The following is a 17,273-nucleotide window of genomic DNA, read 5'->3' as shown; positions in this document are numbered from 1 at the left end:
TTTCATGTTGTTTGTCCAGCCTGAGTCACATTTTGTCCATTTCCTTTTCCTGTGACCAGACATTAGCCAGGAGCAGCCTTAAATCAAGCCGGATTAGCATAGCTCTTATTCAGACTCTCTTCCTCCCTGGGGTGGTCCAAACAGTTAAATTGGATGATCGAAAGACGCTGAGGGCTGTGATGGTCTCAAAGTCCACTGCTCTTTATCCAAAACACTTTCTTCTCCAATGATGATGACAGTATTTCTGCAATAAAGCCTAAAAGCCAAACAAAAACCCACTTTAACTCAGCTGTCTGGCACCTGCACTTTAATGACTAGTTATCGTTTGTGGCGTTTGTGTGTGTGTGTGTGTGTGTGTGTGTGTGTGTGTGTGTGTGTGTGTGTGTGTGTGTGTGTGTGTGTGTGTGTGTGTGTGTGTTTGCTCTGTGTCAATCTGTGTGTCAATCTGCCTCAGTGCAAGGTAGCAGTGAAAATGTGTCATTAATTTGGGCATTGTTGGGATGCTGACATTTGGTAATAAGCACTCACACAAAGTAGAGCTTAAGCTAATGGGAATGTCATAAAATTCAACACAACGAGTTTGAACATTGTTGGAAACATTTTGGATAATGTATGTACACAACTCAACAAAAACTGCCCCGGCCCTTCAGAGAGCCTGACTGTTGAAAGGTGAACCTAACGAGATTAGATAAGGGATTTGGATTTAATAAGCAGATTCAATACTGGATTCAAATTAGATGAAGTGCTATTGAACCCCAACCCTAATTTGTACTAACTCTAATATCTGTCACAACCTATCATACTATCCGTCTGAATCTCTGTCATCAACACGATGTGTTCAATACGCACCAGGAACACAGTGTTATGGCCATATCTTAATAGAGTACCTGCACCTGTGAGATGGGTGGAGGTGTTGCTGTATTCAGTAGTTAGTGTGAGAGTGTGTGTGATAAATGATGTAGTGCTGCAGGCTCACAGGTCTGGCCAACATGCAGTGGCTCTTCTCTTTTGCTCTTTTGTCTTCAACTGTTTCTTTATCTAATTACGACCTCTTTTTTTCTCCCTCTTTTGCTTTTCATTTCCCTCTTTTTTTCCCTCTCCATTTGGCAGACGTTCACACTTTATTATGGCCCACGCTGGCCTTTTATTGCCCACCAGCAGCAAACTTTGTGCAATTTGTCATTGCGGGAGTGTGGATGAGTTCTTTTGGCTGCCTCTGCCACTCTCACCTAAAAATCTAATCAGATCAACGTAGGGCCCTAATCGCTTCCTCTCTCGCCTTGATTGCATTTATAGACGTTCTGTCGCTCTGTGCTCCCCCAATCGAGCATTTCATAATTACTCTCCTTTTAGATTTGTTTATTTATACCCTCCAGTACAGTACTTGCCAAGCCCTTTGCCAATGAGTGTGGATGAGAAGTTTATGGACATAGGGAGAGAAAGCATAAGAGCCAATGGGGAGGATCTGAAAATCATTACCATCCCTTTGTGCTTGAAATAAGTGCTTTACTGCTTTTATATTCAGAGTAGTTTATTGTGTGTATTATATTAAAATAGAGAAGGCAGAAGCAATAAATTAGAAGCTTTATGTTGTGATAGAATGGCTGTCAATTTCGTTGATTTAGGTAATGAGTGATGAGTTTATAATTTATGTAACAACTAAAGGCAACAGTACTGCAGTCATGCAGAGTAAAAGCTATTGGTGGGGAAACAGACTTGCACTTTTCAGTCAGGAACAAAACAACTGGTCATTTTCAATGGAGCTAGCGATGTGAAGCTATGCTTTTGCCCGACACTTGTTGCTATGTGACGGGTGTGACACATAACACATCAAAGCTCATTGTTTTCAAATTTGAACTGTGACTTAGTGACAATGTAGCCGACCACGCTTAGCTGTTCTGTAACTTTTGTTGTGCATAAAGTGAACGTAAAATTACCATCTGTCATCCATCCTCCATTGGAATGAATGGCTTCCGTTCTCCATTAAGCCAACAACAGAGAAAAAATTGTAACTCTACAAAGTTATCATAGTGACAATCTTCCTTCATTGGAGACAGTTGTTGCATTCATGATACGAAGTAATCTATCAGGAACATGCTTTTGCACGTATGTATATAATTGGCTAACGCAGCGCCTTGCTTGGAGACATCTATTACAATGCAACATACGTTAAGTCAGATCAAACTTTTTCACAGATGACCCTTTGAGGGAGGTTCTGTTTTTCCATGCAGCGCTAAAGACTGAATACAGCCTTAAAGGTTCAGTCTGTAGGATTTAGTGGCATTTAGAGGTATGGTTGCATATTCAACCAATGAAATACCTCTCATCTCACAATCCCCTATGGTCGCCACTAAAAATGTGAAAAACACGAAAGGTCTCTAGAGCCAGTTTGTCCATTCTGAGCTACTGTAGAAACACAGTGATGAAACATGGCTGACGCTGTAAAGGAGGACCTTCTATCTCTAACATTTGTTAGTTTCAGGTGATTATACACCAATGAAAACATACTTATGAACATTATATTCAATTTGAGCTAACAGATTGCCATTAATCCTACACCCTGGACCTTTAAAACAGTACTCCACTGATGTAGCATTCAAGGATCAAAACTGATGCAGCAGAGCCAGTAATATATTTTTTTTTTCTATTCCTTCCATTCTTTTTCTTGTCAGTACCTGCTGAAAACAATACCCATAATGCAAATCAACTGCCAACAGCTTGGTCAGATATTTGGGTGTGTTATGCTAGTAGCTGTTACTGTAGCCTCAAGCCACTCGCCTCAAGCAGAGATAAAAAGTGAGCTGCAGAGTTCTGGTGTGCTCTCTTTCTAACTCCTCACCCACAGATTTATTTCATTTTTAAACTTGTAGACTTATCTGTTCCAGTCTTTGGCATAGTATGTACTTTTCTTTCCCCAGGAGCACCCTGGCGGCCTAGGGCAAGGGGTGAAGGCATTGACCATGAAGCGCAGCATCTCAGTATCAGTACAGTACCAGCACTATCGTCCTTCTACTGCTGACTTTTCAATAAAGCATTAAAATGCTCACAGAAAATAAGCTTTAAAAAAAATACACGTATACAGATGGATTCATCTCTGCTGGCACTAAACTTCTTATTCATTCTCTCTTTGTCAGAATAGTTTTCAAAACTGTGGGCTCCTCTTTCAGTACTTTCCACTTTTACGAGTTGGAAGTTGAATAGTACCGTCTGCCCACGTCCAAACATCATTAAAAGGCAGGAATATTGAACAGCTGGAGTGGATGAAGCATCTGCGTCAGTGAAACATTAACCTCATGCTGGGAGATGGTTTAGCCGCACTCACCTCAGTCTGTGAAAGGATGCTGGCCTTGGATCAGATGATGACAGAATCCTAGTCTCTTTATGTCCCTCTTACTGCTATCCACGTCTACGCTGCATATAAAAAATGTTTCCAATACCGGCTTATTACATTACACTGAGGGTCTTGGTGAATCCATGGGGGAGATTTGATCTGTATTGATTTTCCCTTTTTAAATCATCTGACGTGATGTAGCAGTGAGGAAGAATTTAGGTGAATGAAGGACTATGATATAGATTCTCTGGAAGGGTTTTCAACTCCTGTTTTGTACTGACTGTGGAGATCAACCTTGTGTCCTTCTATCATTAAGTTGTCTGACCAAAAATGTCTGAGTGAGTTTCGTTCAGTAACTCTCTTCATGTCTTTTCTTTATGTTGCAGGTTCAACTGATCCACTACAATCATGAGCTGTACACAAATTATACAGAAGCTGCTAAAAGCCCCAATGGACTGGTCATAGTGTCCATATTCATGAAGGTAAGCATCACACATATGTTCAACAACTGTCAGTGTATTCACTAACAAACAACGATTTTTTTGTTTGCATGTTATGACACAGTAGCTGCAAAGAGTACAATTTGTAATAGGTTATAGCTTGGAAATCCATCATAATACTAAGTGCACTGCATTAAATTTGAGCCACCAGATACAAGGACTGTACAAGGAACCTGACCCGATTTAATCAGCATTCAAGCATTACAAGACATCCACAGTATACAATACACAGATGGAACATGTAGTGCAAAATAGATCAAGACTGAACATCATGTTCTCTCCAGGAGACTCACTTAAAGGTGGAGTGTTCATTCAAGTGTTCCTTTGTACTGACATGGTCACGCACATGGAGTGTTTTCCTTCTTTATCTCATTCATTCTCTAAATGGAAAATCTTCAAAACAGCATTAAGGTTTAAATTATTATCCACTGAATCCCAATTGATGCAATTTTTGTCAGAACTCACAACATTCTTTTTGAGGACTGTTTATACCAAGAACAATAACTAACAATTATAAATGAACCATTTTTAAAAATAATTCTGACCACACCACAAATATAACGACAGCTACAGTGGTGATGGATAACTTTCAGAGCAATTTAATGACTGATAGAAATACTGACAGACAATTCAAATCCAACCCAATTTACAGGGCCATTAATTACATAGCTTGATTTTAAGGACATTTTCTTCAAAGTAATGTTGCAGTGCCGACCTCTTTTACTAAGCTTATTAATGGCATTTAGAAAACACTTTGTAGATGGTCTAACTCAGTCTGGGTTATTTGTACAACTCATTAAACACTTATATAATGTATATTAGGCTGCCAATTACACATCACGAACATCATTTTACTGAGACATACTGCCAAACATTCTTTGGTGCTGATGGGGTCTCTGAGGGAAGTTTTGTCTTTACCTTTTCCTTTTTGATGTTTGAAATGATACTTGATTTTGACTCTTTTTGAATGACTGAAGAATTTTGTAAAGCCATATCTCTTTTTCTTCTTTCTTTGTTTTCTTTTTTGTGTAACATACAGCAGTAACTGGGAGAAACGGGATCATGCAGCGCATGCTTGGTGCCGCTGTTTTAAGAAATAATACTGTTTTATAAGGGTTTCCTCTCATGGTTCCTCTCACTGAAGTCTGAGAAGTGTGGAACAGCTTTTTTTTTCCATGCATGCACTCCATGCATAGACCCCTGAGAAAAAGAAGAAAAAAATGGTGTGCATACATGAGTACGTATGAGTACGGAACATTCAATCTAGCATTCTATGGCTTTAGTTCATTCAGATGTCCATGTTCTTTCAAAGTTTCCTTTCAGTGAATTTTTCAGGGAAAATCTAATCTTGTCTGGCTTGGTGTTATATAATACATTCTTGATCCATCTACTGTGGGTAGGTGGCCATACATGTTTCCATTTAAGAAGTATGAGGCGTCTAGCTCGAAGAGAGATAAAAGATATAATTCAATTAAGATACAGGGGAGTGTTAGTCCTGGGGAAGCAACGGCGGGGCCATCCCCGAATATCCACACCAGTATATCCCCAAAGTATTCAAATGTATCTGTCTTTTTTGTCTCCCCATACCTGCTGCCTCCATGGGCTTCCCCCCACGATCTATGCATGTTAAGATTGATGACTCTAAATCGCCTATAGGTGTGGACATGACCATGAATGGAGAAAAAGGGTGGTCTTTGATTGAAATATAGCCTCACTTCTTGTTAGAGAAACATGTCCAAATGGTATTAAAAGCAGCCCAAATTATCTGGAGGAATTTTATCTTGCCCAATAACAGCCCAGTCACCATGTTGGCAGTTTACATTTCGACAGACCACAGATATGACTACATTTGTAAGTGTCACAGGCTGTGTACCATTTTGAAATTTCTACAAAACATGTCATATCACATTCACATTACATGTGGATGTCCTGATTTTTATATCGAGAAGTTGAGGGGATGGTGGTGAAGTTACAAGCGAAAAGGCTGCAAAACCAGTAACTATAGTTCAAGACTGTGAACAACATTTCTAACGGTGACACCAGTGGATATTTTTAAGGAGACGTCATGAAAATTTACAGCTGAGTTTGTGACAACAAAAAACAGATAATTCTGACAGGAAGTTGGGACATCAGATTTTTTGGCAACCAAACAGGTATTCTAAGCCAATGGCCATGGCTTTGCAGAAACGTACATTGCAAACATTTATTCTGCCCATTGGGTCGTAAAGGGAGTGAAAACAGAGCAAAAACAGTTCTCAACATTATGTTAAATTGGATAGAGACAAATTATGTCAAATATGTGTGTGATTTAGAGGTTATTTTGTGGGGTTCTTATCTCGCAAATTTGTCAAAAGTGTCAGTTGATTACAATATTCAACTCAACTGTATTATGTATTATTTTGTTTGTTTTCTGAGCTCAGGCATCTGTAAGTCAGGCTGATTTTTTTGTATTTGTATCTAGCAGCCACAATAGTGTTTTAAAGAAAGCACGGTGGTCTCAGTGCTGCCACCCCTCCACTCTCTTGCTCCCTCTGAGTCTCTGCCTGAAATCTTCTAAACGTTCAACCCAAGAAATCACAAACAATTAGCAATCCAATTATCCTACAGATTGAAACATTGTGCTTCTTGGCTTAGTGTCAGCCATGGTGGCAGCAGTCTTGCCTCTTTGTTGTGTATGAGAGGTCTCCTGCTTGAGTGAGAGGCTCAGAGATCAAAGAGGCAGACGACGTCCTCAGCACTGTGCACACTAAGGCTGGAAAGTTCAGCTGCTAACTGCTAATTAGCTCCCCAATGTCAATGGGACCATCATTTAGTCTTGAAGAGACAGAGGAGAAGCTGACCTAGGTCAGCCCTCCTCATCTCCCTCCCTCCAACCAGCAGCAGAGTGTGTCCAAGGACATGTGAGAGAGGAGCTGGGCTTGGGAAGTGGACTGCAGCAGGTGTGGTTGCCATGCATGACAGCCAGAAGTAATGGCCCCGTAAAAGCAGCATGCAGCTCTACACTGCTAATAGGAATACAGAAGCTGTCAAAGAAAAAAATGTAATACAGTGATACCGTTCATGTGATGCTATTTTGAATCTATTTATTGCATATTACAGGTGACACACATATTATGTGTAGCCTACACTATAGAGTAGTGAATTCAGGATAATTTTCCAATGTCCATTGTTTCAGATATGAGTCCTGTTTTTCTGACGGTTGGAGCTCTCCCAGCATCTGGGACACCACTACAGTTAAATCATCAGTACAAAAGATGAGAACATTTTTTAAGAAAAAAACTGGTTGTCTAATCAAAAGCAACAGATGCAAGCAACAACTTCCAAAAACTATATATATATATATATATATATATATATATATATATATATATATATATATATATATATATATATACATATATATATATATATATATATATATAATTCTGTTGTACGTCTGACTGGAGCAAGCTAATTTAAAGGAGGGAGGATTGTGGTATATGTATATATATATATATATATATATATATATATGTACCACAATCCTTACTTTTATTATTATTATTATTATTATACTATTTTTAATCCCACAATGGGGAAATTCTCTTTTCCACTCACATTACACACACATGCACACACACACACACAGTGTGTGGAGGAGATGAGTGAAGGGGTTGCCACATGTATGGCGCACACCGAGCAGTGTTAGGGGTCGGTGCCTTGCTCAAGGGCAAGGATGTGAACTAGCATTCTCCATTACATCACATTTTTTTTGGTCCAAGTGGGACTTGAACCGGCCACCTTTGAGTCCCCAAGTCCCTATGGACTGAGCTATTGCCGCCCCAAAATGGTAAATGGTCTTGCATTTCTATAGCGCTTTTCCAGTCTACTGACAGCTCAAAGCGCTTTACAATACTTGCCACATTCACCCATTCACATATTCATACTGATGGCGGAGGCTGCCATGCAAGGCGCCAACTGCTCATCAGGAGCAATTTGGGGTTCAGTATCTTGCTCAAGGACACTTCGACATGTAGCTGAGGGAAGCCGGGATTCGAACCAGTGACCTTCCGACTACTAGACTACCTGCTCTACCTCCTGAGCTACAGCCGCCGGTACTTCCAGACCCAAAGGCACACACAATAGCTGCCACTTTGCAACTTTGTAAAAGAAAGGATTATCAGTGGTTCTTTGTTGAGAGCAGGGGCTCCATACAGTATAGTCATAATACCATAGTACTTCCAAGAACTCTCTTTTTTAAGTCTGCACTACAGAGGCTTTTTAATCAGTCCAAGGCCTGGATTGTACTCCAGGTTCACTGCAGACACTTAGAATGTGTAGTAGTTCTGCTTATGGGTACTACTTTCTGTAGCCTGCTTGAAGGACACATTTTACACATATGCAGACACTTACGGAAGTGGCCAAGTCCATGCAGTCACAACAAATTGGAGGTAGGTGGATGTCTGCACAGAACCTAGGCGTATAACCTCTAATGACGAAATTTACATCACATGGACCATTCAGCATTCCGGATACAGAAAGTATCATTTTGGCTTCGGTCAGTCAGAAAGCAGGACTGCAACAGGCTTCCAAAAGTAGTATAAAGCCTTATGTGGCTCTATTTATCAGATTACATGCAGCTTCCTCTGGAGCCACAAAAGGCTTTATACTACTTTTGTAACATATGCAGATGCACTCCTCTAGACCTGTAAACACACTTACATGTGTGAAATTGGTGGAGTTACCCTTGTGTTGACATCAGCAGTCAGATCGGGGACATCTTTCTCCAATTTGGTTTTACCAATTTCCCGTCTTCACCTAACTTAACAACCACTATTTTTGTGACTGATTGTGGACGTTTTGATTTAAAGTAGTAGTTATGGTAGGCGTTACCAACCTGCAAAAATGTCTAAAACAGCTTAACTTTTAACCTTAGTACAAGGACAAAGAACAATTCTTAATTATACCAAAAAGGCTAAACTTGTTGATCCCTGTTTATTGAGCTTTGATTAATATCTTCATAGTATGTAATTTCTGCCACAAGGGGTCTCTCATTCAAAACAATACAAAAGATATAAAGTCAGTAGTGTGGGTCTTCATTGTTAAACAACTACTGTTGCTGATAAAAGTCTATCTACTGATGCAAGCAGAAATGTTTTACAGAATAAATAATGTTTTAAAGTTTTATTCAAAATATGCTAAGTCACAGGCGACCAAATGAAACACACCATTACCTCGGTTAAATTTGAGATTTCTCTGGGTTTAAACATTGTTGGAAACATTTGAGTTAACGCAAGTTGTAAGTACACAACTCAGCAACATACATAAAAAAGGTCTAGTCATTTTTATACATTTGAATGCAGAGATGTTTCATATCATATCTTCAAAAAACACTGCAGCAGAGTTAATTCAGAAGTAGTGAAGTGCGAGGAAAGACAATTTTGTCAATGCCCACATGTCACAATTTTTTTTTGGCAATATCCAACAAGATTTTAAAAATCATACTCACACATACACTCACCTGCCACCCACTCACACTCCCACCCAACTGCACTCCGACTGGTTATCTGCTAAAGCCTCTTCGTTTCCACTGTCTTAGGCATGTTTCAGTAGGTCAGACTGTTCAGTAGTAGCACTGAGCAGACAGGTGGTAATTAGCAACATTTTTCTCAGAGCAGAAGCTCGATTTTCTCACTTTTCAGTGACTCATGCTTTACAAGGCCTTGTCAGATTTCCGATCCCATCACTGTGACTCAGAATGCCAGGAAGTGCCCCTGTTCTAGGCGTGAAGTCGTGAGGCACCATTAAGGACAGCAGTGGGTGACTGCAGCTATGTGGGGACCTCGGTGGAAACCAGACACACACCGGGGCAGGCTTTCACAGTGAATACAAGGACATTTCATTCATCTGATTGTAGACTGATGTAACAGCAAGAAATATGTGATTCCTCAAGATGTGTCTTGTGGGTATCTTGTGTCTGATCGACATTCAGCCATATGCTGCTAAGTATGTACTTTTCTCACGCCTAATGTGCAGACATTCCTGGAATAGAAGAGACAGATTGACTGAATCCCCTCAGGTGCATTTCCAGGAAAACGATTTAAATGCGAGAGACAGGAAGTAGCGAGCAGCATGAGTGGCTGGTGAAGGCATAATGCCTGCCTGAAGAGCACAGGGAACAGGTCAAAGACTAACTAATTTAGGTTGCAGTGAGGGGATGTGGAGGACGAGCACATGTCTTTTTAATCACTTTGCCCAAAGACATCTCTACAATTAAAGTTGTGAAGTCCAACTAGTATGAGTGAGGGATAGATGAAGTAGAAAGGAAGGCAGAGGAGTCAAAGAAGGGCGTGGGGGTGGAAGTGTGAGGTGCTTCCCTCAGCTATTGGCCTGGAGCTGCTCCACACTTCTCAGACTTCACTGAACAAAGGAGTCAGTCAAGCAGAGCAGCCATGGAGTGAAGAATTAAAAGTGACTCTACAGATTTTGGATGCAGTTAATGTGGTGACTATATTTCAGGAGATGTTCACTCAAGTCTCTGCAGTCACCAAATCATCACAATGGCTTCTACCATTGCCATGATAAACAACATCCAAATCAGTATTTAAACGCTTCAAATTGTTCTCTTTTTTTTGGAAGAGGAAGCAGATAGACCGAAGCAGCTGCACCAAAAAAGACGCAAAAGAATTATTAAAGATAAGTTAACAAAAAATTAAAATGCAGTCATTATCTACCCTCATGCCGATGGGAAGTTCAGAGAAGTTTCATAGTCCACAAAACTGCAGCTTCAAAGCTGCAACACTGTTTTGCTGTGAAGCCCCAGAGATTTTTTGTGGACTACAAAACTTCACCCGACTTTCTATCGGCAAGACGGATAATGACTGAATTTTCATTTTTTGGGTGAATTGTTCCTTAAAGACTGAGAAATGGATCTTCTCTGTAGTATTTACATCCCACAATTATGCACATAAAAACCAGAAGCTGAAAAGCATCACTGTGTGGGAGCATTTCTGATCCTTGTGGACAAATGTGGACCCACAAGATGTGGCTCCCACAGCCAACACGGTCAAAGCTTCGAATACTCACCGGTAATTGTCACTGAAGCTTCGAAACCCCAAAAATATCATTCAGGACATCTTTTTATGTGGCCCAATATCATAGGAACTACATCCATATTAGACCATTCCTCACCTTGTAATCCATGGTTGATTTTCAAGTCCATCTTCATTGTGTACAGCTGATCACATCAAGTAGGCTTCCTGTAAACTTCAGGCTGTTTTTGTTGTCAGTACAGCATGTGTTTCCAGGCAACAAATGGAAAATACATTAAATACAAACAGCATACATAGGGCACTACTACTACTAAGCTATTGCTTTTAGTCTCCTACCATTGTCACCACTTCACCAATTAGCTGTACACTTACTGTGGCTGTGTACTCTGGAACAGCTTTAGTGCCCAAATACCCTGCACAGCTGTTGGAAAGAAATGTCACCCTAATACTTATCTGCTGTTCTTGGAAACTGCAAAATGTTGTACAACTGGTGACAAGCAGGCAGAAAACCATTTTGTACATTGATGAGCCAGATGGCTGATAACAAGAGTCACCATGGTGTAACATGAATTCAGTTCAGATGTTTATTTATCTTCTAAAACACTTTAATTAACACCAACATTCAGGTGTAGCCATATGGGCAATATGTTTGAAATCAATATTTCAATATAGATATTTTTGTATGTGTGATGTATGTATGTAAAATGGCATGTAAAATAACGTGTAAAGCAAGTAGAACAGGCCCTAGAGGGACTTCATGGGGTTCAGTGGTCAAAAAAACAGGCATATAATGCAGCAACATGAAGTCAAACCGAAATGTTCCTTCCTATAACTTGACTTTAATTTGACGCTAGCCTTGTTGTTTACCTTATATATAACTGTTACATTACACTGCGATGTTGAACTATTTAAAGCTCTAAAGTGGAAGAGGAGCATGCAGCGGGTCACTGGCGATGGTAACATTCAGCTCTGATAAAATAAAACTTGTTGTGATCCATTGTAATGTCATGTTAGGACAACAGTACAATGTATTTGCTATTTAAAAAGATGGATTATGTTTTGTCCTGGTAGCAGTGTGTGTCTGTGAGCTGTTTTTTAATGGTTTCTTGAAAACAGTGGGAGCCTTTGTTTTCCAGAAGGCAAAGCAGCAGCACAAGAGAGTGTAGGACTCTGACTCTGACTGTGCAAAATATATCAGTGGGTTTAGACATTATGGCCATTAAAGGTGATAGATTAAAAAATACACTTGCATTATCCTTTAAAGTACGGGACTGAGTAGATTAAATATTGTTTAATTTTAGATGGGCTCTCAATTCATTACATGATTAGTCTCTTTTTTTTTTTATTTAACCTGACCCTTTTTTACTCTCTCTTTTTATCCAGATTGCTGAGACTTCAAATTCATTCCTGAATCGAATGCTGAACAGAGACACCATCACAAGAATAACATATAAAAGTAAGTGACTATGTGGAGTAATCTGTAATGATTATTATGTCTCTCCATTTCCACATGGCATATGTGCAGTTATGGTGCTAACGGTGATAGATTTACCACTTCAAATTCTTAGTAGACTTTGAAATATGAGTCTTTTATTTCAGATGGAGTTAGCAAAATGCAGCCTCTCATTTCCGTTGGAATTTGACTTTGGAAATGACAATGTTCCTAAGCAGATTTTATCAGCTGCAGCTCGCTTGCTTATTTAGTGTTTTTATTTTAAACCTGCAGAGTGGTCTTACATATGCAATCGATGGCTACATAGGCCTATATGAAATTAACCAAGTATTAAAATTATGATTCAAATAGAGAGGCCTATCATGCTGCACAGCTCACACGCAAGACAGACGTTAGCTTCATGCTTCATTGCTGTATTGTATTACATGAGTTTCAGGATGACTAACATTAATCAGTGTGTTTGGCTAATGCCATGCTATCTGAGATAAACTGAGCTTGGCCGGGGTTCAAAACTTTTCCAAAACCTACAGAGCAGTACACAGATGCTAACTTTAGCCTAAAGTATGATGTAGTAGCATACAGGACAGGGACGAACATTGTGAGGCAATATTACATACTAGATGTGCTAATCTGTCTTGAATGAAATACGATTGGTCTTGGCAGTAGGTTACTACTATGGGTAACAATACATAGACAATATTCACACACCAGCCATCTTCCTCCGACATCACACTCAGGATGGGAAGCTCAAATGCTGTTATCAAGAGGATGTAATGCCATACTGCTGTGTTCCAGGTTGCAAGTTATACAAACGTAGGGTATCTGCTAAATTGTTATCATTTCACAGCTTCCTGATAGATCAGTAACTGAAAAGACAATGGTTAGTGATAATCTGGATGGACATCGGGCCATATTCTAAGATTAAGCAACATATTTGAACCCACCAGCTGCTGTTAGCGCCAACATTGGCATTCAGTTATTCCTAGCTTACATTCCTATTTTATAGTGTTGCATGATATGATAGGAGTGATAGTGATAGTACGTTAATTCTGAAATATTAACACACATCTTGGATACATTTATTCAAGTTTAACTTATTACAATACAGGACAGTTACATTACGTCATGTTATATTACAAGCTTGATTACAAAAGGTTAAAAAAAGATTCAAAGGTTCAGAACAAGAATAATAATTAAAGAAAATAAATAAATACATACAAGATGTGCTTTGATATTTCAGAATTAATTTACCTGTTTTCTATCATATAGTGCAACAATATCAAAAGGTAATATATCAAATATGTTGCTTTATCTTGAAATATGGCCCGCTGTCCCCCCAGATCATTATTCATCATCTTTTCAGCTGCTGATCAGTCAGGAAGTGTTGAAATGATAACGATTTGTCAGATTTCCCATGATTATCTGACATGCAACCTAGCGTACAGCAGTACATTTAAGCTTCCCACGAGAGCATGACCTCAGCTGTATGGATACAGACTATTGCTTACATTTCTGCTCTTACAGTTCTGATTATGTAACATAAAAAAATAATAACACAACCTGAACTGAGCATACCGTATTTATATATTTACTATATTTATATATATATTTATATGTGACAAAATCCAAAGCTTAGACACAAGTCGCGCCTATTTATGAGGGCTAAGCTATGATTTAAAATTGCTGTGGTTGGGGTTTAGCAAATAGTCAGTTGTTCAACGGTCGAACTGTTTTTTGTTTTTTTTGTTTTGTTTTTTTTTTCATGTTATTGTATTTTCCCTTTTTCTGATCTTTCAAAGCATCATTATTTCAGCTCAAAGGGGTAATTGAAGGGATGCTGCAGGAGAGGGATGGAGAGATGCCTGCACAGGAACTCATGATAGCTGGAGGAGGCTGTTGGTGAGGCAGCATGTTCGGCTGCAGTCGACAGCTGCTCTCCAGAGGTTTCCCTCTGCCAGGCTGCCATACTGGAAAGGCAGCATCGGCACAGATCGCCTGGGGCTAGCTTGAAAAAAGAGACAAATAATTGGATTAATGGGGGAGCAGTGAGTTGCTGGATAAACGCACTGACCCCTTGTGGCTGGGAGGAGTCTCAGAGGCACTGGGCGGAGCAGGAAGCTCCAGGCTAGGGGTAGGCAGGGGGTGTTCCTCCGGGTCCAGCTGGAGGAGCTGAAGAGGAGCATGGATTCTGACAGCTGTCAAAACTCCCTCAGATACACCTTCTCACACACGCTGTCTCACAGACACACATACACACAGTCACACACCGCCCCCTCATGCTCAGGAATCCTCAGGCATATACCTCTCACAGCCAGTAATGAAGCAGGCCAATGGTTTTTTAAAAGCACATATGTACACACACACAAACACAAAGACGCACACACACCATCCAAAGAGAATTATTTATTTCATCCACACGATCAAAGATCAGCAACAGAGCTACTCTACACATGAACGTGTTGTAGGTGGAATGGTAATAGCAGATAGGATAGAGAGGATCAGAGCCATCAGAGAGAGGCAATAGAAAATACGTTTGGGATGAACAGAGATCTTTCTCTGGGACAAAAGAGATTTTTGCACGTATAACTATCACTTAGCAAATGACAAAGTGCATCTTCTCACACTGGCACTATTGTTACAATCTATGGCACCTATTTTTTACCTGATTTTGAACGACAAATCGGTATGAAATTCACAGGAGAGCTAGTTAGCTGTTAGCTACCGTGCAGTGTGTTTGGCTAAGGCAGCTAACAGCTAATGGAGCCATAGAGCTAACACAGCATACCGCTAACAGAGCGGTGTTAGTGGTAATAGTGAACTGTAGTTTAATGTGACAACACAACAAGCTTACAATGAATAAATATACACTAGTACATCAGTTGATTACAGTTTGGAGGTAAAAGTAATTTGAAGGGTTTTTTAAAGAACCAACCCATACCACCCAACCTGTAAAAATATGCACCAATCAACAGCCCGTACCCAAACCGACCCACAAAATAACTTTATGCATTACATTAGCACAATTGTTAGGATTGAGGATAAGTCAAAGGGGAAAACGGTGCACCGTTGATCCTGCTGCGGGGGTGGAGGAGTCCTGTACACAGCGCTCTCTCTCTCTTTTCTCTTTTTCCTCTTTCTCCCCCACTGACAGCAGTGGAAATGATTAATTATTAATTATTTTGGTATTTATTGTTGGATGGAAGCAAAAACTTTGAACACGGAATCTGTCTCTCTTTTTCTCTTTCTCACACAAAAAAGAACAACAAATTCTTCCCATCTTAACATTGAACTGAAAGTGTCGGTCTACTCAGCAGTGTTTTAGCCTAGTGTTTGGACTCCACAGTTCCAGAATTTAGTTTTGATGTGCTTCGAGCAAACTGCCAGCTGAGCTGAAAGCACGTTCACTGGATGCACTTGTTGCTGGAATGCAGCACGCTGCTTGAGCCAGCATGGAGAGGAGACAGGCTGTGTAACGGTGATCTCTCCAAAAGACAAGAACATCCTTCTGGCCCTTGTTGACACTGAAGTGACTCTGCAGGTAACGCTGCTTTGTCACTTATTGCCTGCTTGCCCAAACCGATGATTGTTTTCTTGTAAGCTCACCCAAACCTGCCCGACACCCACGGGTCAGTTGGTGGGTCAAGCTGCGGATCACTAGTGAGTAGGTCGAGGCCCAAAAGATGACAAGTTATTGAGCTTGTGCTACTGGGGAGTTGAGAGGAAGAATGAGAGTGTTGCAGTCTACAGTTTGGATAAAAGAGGTTTTGTGCTGCAACACCAACAGCCTGTCATTCACAGAACAGTAAATGATATGTGAAACAAGAAGTGAGAAAAATTTGTTCTGACAGATGAGCTCAGAGCTCGATGAGTAGAAGAAGGTTGGGTTTACAGCCTGCACACTAAGAGGAGGATGTGTCAGGTAAACGTGCAGCTTCCAAGGAAAATACCCTGTCGTTGGTGTCCAGACCCAGTCTGTGATGAGTTAGCAACTTGATTATCTCTGTGTGGCTGCAGCTGTCAGCTGCTCCCTATTAGCTACCCAGTGTCCTTGTGTACTCGCCTTGTGTACTCGCCAACATTTCATTGGAGTGTACACATTTGCAAGCGATGCATGCTCTGTGTATGTATTGCCTTGAGTAATAGAATTAAAAAGCAGTGTAAACTACTTTTTGCTAGATATCCTGCATTAATGTGTAAACATGTGTAAAGTGTCCAAAATCTCAGTTTATTACTCATGACATCATTAACATCAAGATTGTGTTAACAAATTGTGTAAAGTTTAACTGATATAAGCATCTAGGTTCCCCTGAACGTCCATCAGTGTGATATGACTGTCCTAGATCAGGACTAGCCGATGCTTCAGGTCAGTGGTTCCCAACTTGATGGTCAGGGCCCCAAACTCTTTCCCTCTTTCACAAGTCGATTAAAGAAAGCATCTCTGACTTTTCTCTAATTACTTAATTCTTGTGAAGTATGAAAAAAAAGAATACTTTTACCTACTTCTTACCTCTCAGACAGTTTTTTTATTTGTGCAACATTGGTACAATGTGAAACTACATTACAGTGTCCTCTGATGAAACATTAAAGTCCCGTCTTGTTTTTGTTTTCTGCTCTTCATTCTACAGATGATGCATATCTACTGACCGGCCTGAACATAGAGGAGATTTACCCAGAGACGAGTAGTTTCATCACATACGATGGATCGATGACCATCCCTCCATGCTTTGAGACAGCCACATGGATCCTGATGAACAAGCCAGTGTACCTCACACGCATGCAGGTGAGCCTCAGTCGCCGAACCGTACGTACCTGAAACACAACTCCCAAGACTCACTGGGAAGCTGAGATTTTGCTGTAGATCTTGTCTCTGACTATTGTTCTGTCTGTGAAACATGTCAGCCCAAGAGTCCAAAACTTTCTCAGCTCTTCTTTTGTGGGAAATACTGCAGTGGATCAAA

The 17,273-nt window shown here is 40.2% G+C and overlaps 1 protein-coding gene across 1 annotated transcript in view; it reads left to right on the top strand.

Moving 5' to 3' along the window:
* ca10a (carbonic anhydrase Xa) overlaps positions 1-17,273 on the top strand; it is a 274,125-nt gene that overhangs the window by 253,727 nt on the left and 3,125 nt on the right. The window contains exons 5-7 of the mRNA XM_073490238.1: positions 3,718-3,813; positions 12,246-12,318; positions 16,941-17,095. Coding sequence (XP_073346339.1) covers positions 3,718-3,813; positions 12,246-12,318; positions 16,941-17,095 — 324 coding nt within the window. The remainder of the gene's footprint in view (positions 1-3,717; positions 3,814-12,245; positions 12,319-16,940; positions 17,096-17,273) is intronic.

Source organism: Pagrus major, chromosome 20, assembly GCF_040436345.1.
Source record: "Pagrus major chromosome 20, Pma_NU_1.0".
Lineage (NCBI taxonomy): Eukaryota > Metazoa > Chordata > Actinopteri > Spariformes > Sparidae > Pagrus > Pagrus major.
Note: the sequence above shows the minus strand (reverse complement) of the source record. Positions and strands in the feature narration are given on the sequence as shown.